The 9099-nt window shown below is 38.2% G+C and overlaps 2 protein-coding genes across 2 annotated transcripts in view; one reads left to right on the forward strand and one right to left on the reverse strand.

Moving 5' to 3' along the window:
* Window positions 1–6019, forward strand: part of TSTD3 (thiosulfate sulfurtransferase (rhodanese)-like domain containing 3) — a gene marked incomplete at its 5' end in the record, with an annotated part of 11872 nt that extends 5853 nt beyond the window's left edge. The window contains one exon of the mRNA XM_014518440.2: window positions 343–6019. Within this exon, the coding sequence (XP_014373926.1) occupies window positions 343–406 (64 nt within the window). The remainder of the gene's footprint in view (window positions 1–342) is intronic.
* The window catches only part of CCNC (cyclin C), a 20797-nt gene continuing 17288 nt past the window's right edge, over window positions 5591–9099 (reverse strand). Inside the window, exons 11-12 of the mRNA XM_014518438.2 lie at window positions 7818–7936; window positions 5591–6905 (exon numbers count right to left, since the gene is read on the reverse strand). Of these exons, the coding sequence (XP_014373924.2) occupies window positions 6851–6905; window positions 7818–7936 (174 nt within the window). The 3' untranslated portion in view covers window positions 5591–6850. The remainder of the gene's footprint in view (window positions 6906–7817; window positions 7937–9099) is intronic.

Here is a 9099-nt window from a genome sequence, read left to right on the forward strand (position 1 = left end):
TAGATGCTATCTAATCCTCTCCTAAACCTAACATCTGGGATGTGTGAGTGAGCAACTAATTGATCAAGTATTGAACCTCTCCTCCCCAACTTCAACCCTTGATCAAGTAGTTGAGGTTTACTACCATTTCATTCCTTGCATTTTGCTCCTTGACACCAGGAGCAGTTAGAGTCTACCTTGTAATAATGAATTCTGTCATTTGGTGTAATGCAGTTTTACATATGATGTTTTGTGTTTTTGGTTTGTGTTTTTCTGTTTATTCTTTCCTTTAGCCAAACCTTTTTCACAAGATTATCATCAGTAGCACTTCCATAATACTGCCTATCCTCTGTATGTTTTCAGAGTTCAGCATTACGCAGGCGGCTTTGAGGAGTGGAGAGAATATGAACCTTTAGAGAAAAACTAATGAAGATGTATATCTACCTTGTTCTCTAGCCTTCTAAGAACTCTAGAAAATCATTAATGTTTGTTTTAATAGGCAGTGAATTTGGGAAAATATATTGTGAAAGGGAATCTGTTCTGTTTTGTATATAAAAATTATCATGTATATAGATGCTGTTAGAAGAAGCTGTTGATTTTGTAGGGGACTAGTCTTCACCTTTAGTCATATGTTCAATGGAACTACTATGTAAAGAGAGCTTAAAGGTAAAGACTAACACAAAACTTGAACATGTTGTACACTGAGAGGTGTGTTTCTTCTTCTCATATTGCACCATAACACATGAGATCATAACTACAGTATTAAACTAATGGTGACATGTAGTACTGCTTACTTTGTCCTCTCTGAAGAACAATATATCTAGAAGCATGTCAGATTCCATATAATTTATTGGAGTTGGAAAAGCAGTTCTCAGAACAACCTGGTACTAGCCTACATACAGTAGTTTTTAAGAACATTTCTGTTCTGTCAGAGGTGCAAGAAAAGAGCAGTGCTCCTTAATAAGCTGAGTATTTCTAAGTGGGGAGCGAGAACATAAGTACAGGTCTTTCTTTTTCTGTATACCAGGGATAATTGTGATACCTGGCTGAAGGAATTGTGAAATATTTCAAGAATGTTTTAAAGAACATGCGCATAGATTTTTAACAGAAAATCCTACAGAATGCAGACAAGGCATAGGGCTTCTATAAAAGAGAAATATCAGAAAAAAACCTAGGGGTATAAGCTCATTGATGGTAAAGGTGTTGATTTAGGGAGGGATTTCTCATGAAAACAAAGGGTGATATACAGAAATCCCCACTGAGTTTCCATGGAAGATGGGGTTTAAGCTTTTATATGTCTTCTCTTATACTGCATTGTATAGTTCAGTGGTTCTCAGCTTGTTAGACTCAAGACACCAGCCATAAAATGCCAGCTCTTTTCTGTAGTCAAAAGACAAGTGAACTCTAATAAAGCCATTCTTCTGTTGCAAAGAACTCAGAAAGACCACAAAGGGTAGAATGCCTTTTACAGTGTGGATTCCTATTTGAAATATCTGGGTCGATCTTGTGAATTGTCTCTAGGTGTTTGCACACCTAACAGTGCTAATATTGCACAGCACTCTATGCCACTTAAAAGGATATCTTAGCACCTCAGGGTGCCATGCCACCCTTGTTGAGAATCACTGGTATAGTTAAAAGCTACAACCACCAATGAATGCTCTTGGCCAGTAGCTTAAGGAGAGGTGAGTGAGCAGGACATGAGCCTCAGGCACTATGTAAAGGCAGGAAGTGGGGGCTGGAATAGAGCTGTTAGATGCCTCACTCCCCCTGCCTTGCCCTCCTACTCCCCTGTCTCTTCCCTGTTCCAGTTCTAGTGCTGGGTGGGGGCCTAGGCAGAGAACTACCTGACAGTGCTAGCTGTAAGAGCAGCAACTGGCTCAATGCTTCTGTGGGAAATGTCACCACCTTCTCTTGCTGCTGAAGACCAGTGGAGTGTTTTGGCTGCTCAACATAGACAGTAGTGGTAGAAAATGGAGGTGACATCTCCCCCAGCAGCAAACTGATGCTGCTCTGTCCTCCCTACTGCTAGAGCCAGAGCAGGACAGATGAGTGCAGTACTGGCCCTTTAGGCTTCTGCTTTTGGCAGTCAGTTAACTAGGAAAGATGTCCTCTTGCCTTTTGTATTTGGACTTCTGATAACCATCATAGAGACTGTACTAGCTTATCAAAAATAATTACAATTTTAGTTGGATGCTCCTTTCATCAGTACGACAGGCATGTTTCATGCCAGAGTCCCTACATTGATACTTGACACACAGATTTGAAAAGTGGGGTGCAAAAGATACATGCTCATGGAGGAAACTTTTTTTTTCACTCCCAGAGGGGAGTCTAAATTATTGAACTGAAGAGGAAGGGCTTCTTGATTCATGCAGCAATATATATTTCATTCTAGAGTATGTCAATTTGGGAACATAAACTGTAAAGTTGGCAAGGGAGTGAATTAACAATGTATTAGTACAGGATATCTTAACTTTTTGTGGACTCTTACTATGTAGCGATTGCAAGGTCACTTCTTGCTGTTTTAACAGCACAATGCACAAATCATAGGCCCCTCAGTTAGCAACCGGTTCTCTTAATTCTTTCTACCTACAGAGGGAGGAATGGGAGGAAAAGAAAAAGTCTTCTCTGTATGATAGAAGTCAACAGCCCTGCCCCTTGTTAATTGTGAGGAAAGTGCTGGCTGGGGCTCTATCAGAAAAGTATAACGTCGTAAACCAGAAAACTGAATCTCCCTTCAGCTCCTATCGAACAGCTGTAGCACCAGATTTTTTTTATCTTAAAGTTCCCTTAGTATTTGAAGTTCTTTGCAGATGCAAAAGTAGAAGTACCTCAGTCTTCACAGGACTGAGCATGCTGGGACCTAGGTTATGGCTCCAGTTGTTCTCAGCACAACAAATAGACCTGGCTTTATACAAAACACAGTGCTTAGTGAAGGTTAGGTAATCCCTTTTTATGATGCCCTGGTGGTTGAAGTACTCACCCAACTCATGAAACATCTCACTTCCCTGGCTGAGGAGCCTCAAACCCAAACCTCTCACTAGGTAGGAGAGTAGTTTGTTAATTATGACATCCTGGGGGAGGAGAGTCCTTGTATTCCAGCCTTTGCAGTGGAGAGTGCATATGCATTTTACACAGCACCACTGGTTATCTGACAGTTTTTTAAACGCTGTCTTAGGTTACTATCCTTTTTGGGGAAGAGAGAAAAATACTCAAAATGAGGCTGGAAGTGGTATTGGAATTCAATCTCATTTCCTTAAGGTCAAAAGAGTACACCTACAAAAGTGGAAATGAGAGCAAAGAACAGCAAAGACAGGAAATGCAGCTGCTATTATTTTGCTGCTGGAGAAACCAAAGCCTAGCATGGTTTTATCAGTCACTTTGAGGCCTGGCAAGCTGGTACCACCATCAGGCTATTAGTGACCAAGCTTAGAGCTGTGTTGCTTTCACAACAATCTTGATCAGATTAAACCAGACATAAACAGAAAAAAAAGCAAGAAACCATACTGAGAAAGAGAAGGACGGGTAAGTGCAGGAACCCATATCTCATATTTCAAGTGGTGATAAGAACTTAAGCAAGCTTGGTGGAGGGACATCGTTTGGTCAGCCCCTCTGGCTGTGTCTAGTCAGGACACCCTTTAGGATCAGCAGAGTGAAAGCCCCAATGCCGCAGAAGTTCCCAACAGACAATAGATATGATAGGCATAATGGTGAAACCTTAGTTTTACTCCATCTGTTTTTCCAACAAAATAGCTCACCCCTTTTAATTTGCTCAGTAATCAGGTGCAAGATCCAAAAAACAGATTTGGATTAATTCCTGACCCCATCTTCTTGTTTCCCAGGTGTGGTATCTTACTACTTAGGTTGCAGGGGCAGGCCTTTTTGTTTGTATTAACCCAGTCTTAACTAAATTATACATTCAGTGAAAGTTAACAGATTGATCTGCACATAGCTTGGGTCTTCCTATAATTTAGCAGATCATCCCTTTCTGCAAGATTTACAGGGAAACCAAGCTAGCCATCCCCACATATTAAAGAAGGGAAGCTGATGTGCCTTATCTTAGAAGTTCTTTTGACCTAGACCTCAAGATAAGATCACACTATGAAATTGTTTACTTTTGCAGACTTTTATTGAGGATTGAACAGAAGCTATTTAATATAAGCCCTCTTCTAGTGGGTTTGGGGTTTTTTTCAAATCTAAATTTTGAAGTACCAAGTCAGTTAGGGACAGGTCCTTTAAAAAGTAATCTGAAATGGGGTAGACATATAGCTAGAGAAGGTAAAGGAAAGGGCTGCAAGTGGTGAAACAACTCTTCTTTTCCCATTTCTACCCTTCCAAAATAAATCCTTTCAGGCAGGGGATTTATTTTTCACCATTTCCCTTTAATTGCCACTGCAGAGGGTCTTGTCAACACTTCAGTTAGAGGATTAGTCATTGACTGCATACAGAATTGATACTTGTCTAATGGAGTGAATGAACTTTTGCAGTGGTGAGACTATACCTCTAAACTATTTACATGGAAAAAACAAATGTTATAGAACATGTTCCAAACACTGGGTCAGATCACAGGTCCATCCATCTTTATCTCATAGTGGCAGTGTGCATACTAAGGGAAACAGTATTTAAGTAGGGCTTATCAGACTGATTTGTCTCCTGCCCTCGCTCCTTCCCCCCATCTTTTAAACAGACTCCAGCATGCAGAGACCTAGGAAGTCCTAACTACCGTATGTTTAAAACCCACTGATAAGTCTACCCTCCATGAATATGTCCAGCCTCCTTTTGAGCTTCTACAACATTTTATGAGCTTCTACAACATTTTATGTCAATGAGCTCCACAATTTAATTACATGATGAGGTGGCAGGGAGGGGGAGGCATTCCTCTTGCTCATTTAAAACCCGCTATCTAAGAATTTCATCATATATCTCCTAATTTTATCATTAGGAGAAACAGCAAATACTTCTTTGCTTTTTCCATACCACTCTTCACTATCTTACTGCCCTCTCAGTCATCTTTTCTTTAACCTAAAAAGTCCTAGGCATTTATTCTATAGTGAGAGCACTATTACTTTCAAAAATGTTTTAGTTCAGGAGTAAGTGTTTAAGAACTGCATACGGTTGTCAGTTTGCATTGATCTATTCCTATCTATCAAGTCCACATTGCAATGGGACAAAAGGAAAAAGCCAACTGCAAGGAGCAGAAGAGTGACTTTACTACTCCTCTGTCAATCAATGTATGGGTCAAATTGCAACAGAAAACAACAAAGGTAAAGCAGAATAAGTATAGCAAAGGGTAGAATACGTACATTTGTCTTTTTCATTGTCAAGGGGGTTTCATAATTTGTGTCTAATATGCTTTATAAAAATAATTCCAATGGAAATAAGTTCAAGGAGCTTAATTGATTGCAAACCCCTCTCCCCCCCCACAATACACACTTTGGTAACGTTTTGTTGAATGACAAATCACTGCAAACATCTCTCTTTGAAATGGTCAACATTTAGAACTAAATAAGCACCATGGAATGAGGCATCTCAAGCATTTTCTTCTCTGTTTTAGAGCAGTATTAATGTGTAACGATGTAACTGCACCTTGGAAAAAGATATTGGACAAAACAAGTTCCTGGACTTCCATTTATTGTTCAATTTCATACTCGGGCAAATTGGCATTTTTATTTGATAATGAAATTGTACATAAATTCTTTGGGGGAAAAAAACCCTTAAAAATCAATAAACCTGTAAGTCTAAAATCTTTCAGCCAAGTCCTGACTTAAGTGGGCATTCTGCCTGAGTAAGGAATGCAAGATATGGCCCTTTGATGAAGGAAACTCTCCAGCAAACAGGTAACCAAAGAATCCCACTGCAGTAAAACAAAATATAAACATAAAACACACCACCAGCATGAAGCTCACTGCAAGCTTGTTCCTCTCAAAAACAAAACCACAAACTTTCTAATGAATCATACAAATTTACACTAACAGTGAAGGCAGACTAACAGTGTATACCTTTTGTACAAAAAAACCCCCTACAATAAAAATAGTCTTATGTAGATTTGATTTTGATTCTTTGCTTTTAAAATACTTAATTGGATTGTACAGTACATTTACTTGCAAATCATTCATGTAAGTACTTTAAAAAATGTCCTAATATTTGAAATGGTTAAGAAAACTTTTTATCCCCCAAATGTCCACAATGTACACTATACATATTGCACTTTTCTGGTAAGCTGGGCTACTAAGTTTCATTGCAAAAATGTCCAAGCTACATGTACTGATTAAAACGGCATCTCTTTAGTCTAGAAGAGGAATTTAATTGCTCTCCTGTTTTCACTAAAACAAGTAACATTCTGTGCAGACTTCTGTCAGTTGTTTCTGAAGGATAACACTTTTGCTTTTTGCAGTACCCATTACCTATAAAACAAACTACGTAATGAAAAAAATTAGTATATAGCATGCCATCCTTCAGTGACATACACAACGAAAAGGACATGGGGTCCTTAATACAGTTACACTCAGGCTTCATGTTACTGTAGCTTTAAAAAAAACACGTCACTTTAATGGGAAGCTATATTTTTCACAAAGCAAACAAAACCAATAATTAAAACTAGTCATATTGAAATGAATAGCATTAATGTTTTGCAGCTCTGTTCAGAGTTTTATTCCTTAAATTAAGAAATCTTAATATATCTGCTCTGGCTTCAAAGGGATGACGCAATCTTTAAAGGAAAAGTTTTCAATATGCTTGACAGAAACAAGCTATTCATTCTTCAAGCTTCTTTGTTAAAGATGTTATTGAAACCTTCTGTCCACTTCATGAACGCAGGAAAGATCCCAATATGTCTTGATCCAATGTGGTCCATAATAAAATTCTTTGGAATGTCTTAAGACTGGCTATAGCTAGAGTTCTGACTTCCATTTGGACCCTGTTCGCCTTCACTGTTTGGATGGAGACACACATTTTCAGACAGCAGATATATCTAATATTGGTTACATCATAAACGTTATTAAAAACAACCACTTTTCAATAAAATGGCAGTTAAAAACCTCTTCAAGAGAAACAACTTTAATTACAAACAAAAATTCAAAGCCCTTCTTTTACCTCCCTAACTTTCTTCTATAAAAATAAAATGTAAATTTATTAGTTATTTGGTAATTTATTAGTTATTTGTAAATTTATTAGTTATACATGTCTAAATAAAATAATACCACCAGAAAGTGAAACAGACACAGTGAAGAAACTGCTATTCAAAACTGCACATGTAAGAAACTCGTGTCCAGCTGCCAATTCAATTTACACCTACAGAAACCATGACTTAGTTCACATCATATCTGCACGTCCAATCATAAATAACTGCGCAGGCAAATTATGCATGGAATTATACCTGCACAGTTTGAAGAGCCAGGTCTTCCCAGCTATGGTGTACTATGGTACCAAAATTCCTTTTATTGCTTAATTTAGTAAAAGCGTCTTCAATTCGATTAACTCCCTACGTAAGACATTTTAAATTGTTAAAAAGATACAAACATTCTCTTATCAACCCTGATGCAGAGGTTACCCTTGTACCTGACTTTTTAATTAGTGTACAAGGCAGTCTCTCTCATGGAAACATCTATACTGTAAAAATACATACTGTACCCTCAGAAGTACAGTAAACTATTTAATTTACTTATTTGAATATTTGTCTATTAGGATTTCATTCACCGCTGTTCTGATTCCGTGCTGTGAGTCCCTCCTCCCTTTATCCATCAACTAGAGTTTACTGTAAATTTTCCTCATTTTTTTTCTAAGAGCAAAGTCTAGTTAAATGTATTTTTCAGCACAAAGAGAATAAAAAAAATATCTAGTACCTGTTTGGAGGTGGTTTTGGTTTAGGCATCTTATTAAGAATAGTAGCCATTTCTTTCCTCTCATCAAAATTCTTCCACTGTTCATACAGTTTTAGTATAACCCTGATTATTTCTAAAATCTAAATAAAAAAAAATAGATCAGATCAGATACTGTAGCGGTTTTCTGTTTGTCACTATCAATTCAACTATGTAATCACCAAGGAGCATAATGATTTCTCTGTATCAAAGTAACTTTTGCTCTTAGTTCAACAATTCCATTTCAATAGATATTTTCTTGATCTAGATTGGATTTGAAGGATTTTCTATCATAAACAGTCTGCCATTCAGAATACTGCAGACCGCTTTCCCTTCCCTTTGGGCAAACACATTAGTTGTTTTGAAAAGTGTTAAGAATGCATTTTCAGTTTTGTCTAAGGCTTTTTACAGCAGTTGGAGATCTATAATCAGCTACCCACTGTGGATTACTAGCAAGTGCTCTGCAAATCACAGGTGATCTAGAAACCTTAGAATGAGAGAAGTGTAAGTAACCAAATTGTAGACAAATATTTTTCATATTAACCGTAAAAGGTCAGGTGGACCTCAGTGTTTTACTTTTCATATCTCAATATTTTACTTTTCAGAGGTCCACTTGAGTTTGGCAGCTCACTGGGCCAACATGATTTAAGGTATGCCAGTTTCTGCAGCCAACAGGACACAAAGGAGTGATGCATCATCACTATTAATTTGTTCAGTTTATATACTGCCTTTCTGATGACGGTTCAGGGAGGCTTGCCAAGGGCAGCAAAATAACTTTTAAAATAAGCAAACAAAAGAACAAAACAGGAAAACGAAGTAACTTATGACAGCCAGCACAGCACTCAAATAAACTATAGAGAAAAACTCTCCTAAACAGCATCACAGCTCAGCCTTGTTTGCTAAACACCTGCTCAAATAGGAAGGCTAAACAGTGTTTCCAGGCTCTGGCAGGTCTCATGAGGGAGGAAATTCCACAGCTAAGGGGCAAGTACTGAGAACAACCTCCTGAATGTTTTTGCCAACCAAACTTGATGCATTAATGGTACCAGCAGGAGGACGCTCTTGGTTGACCTTAGGAATCATGGCAGAGTATAAGGTAGAAGACGGCTCCTCTGGTAGGTAGAGCCCAGGCCATTTAGAGCCTTACAGGTCAAAACCAGCACCCTGAATTTTGCCTGGAAAGCTACTGAAGGGGCCTTTGACTCTCCAGTCTGAATAAATACGTACACATTTACATCTTGATTAACTGTCAGCAGCCTTCAGCAGG

Source organism: Alligator sinensis, unplaced genomic scaffold (genome assembly GCF_000455745.1).
Source record: "Alligator sinensis unplaced genomic scaffold, ASM45574v1 scaffold145_2, whole genome shotgun sequence".
Taxonomy (NCBI): domain Eukaryota; kingdom Metazoa; phylum Chordata; order Crocodylia; family Alligatoridae; genus Alligator; species Alligator sinensis.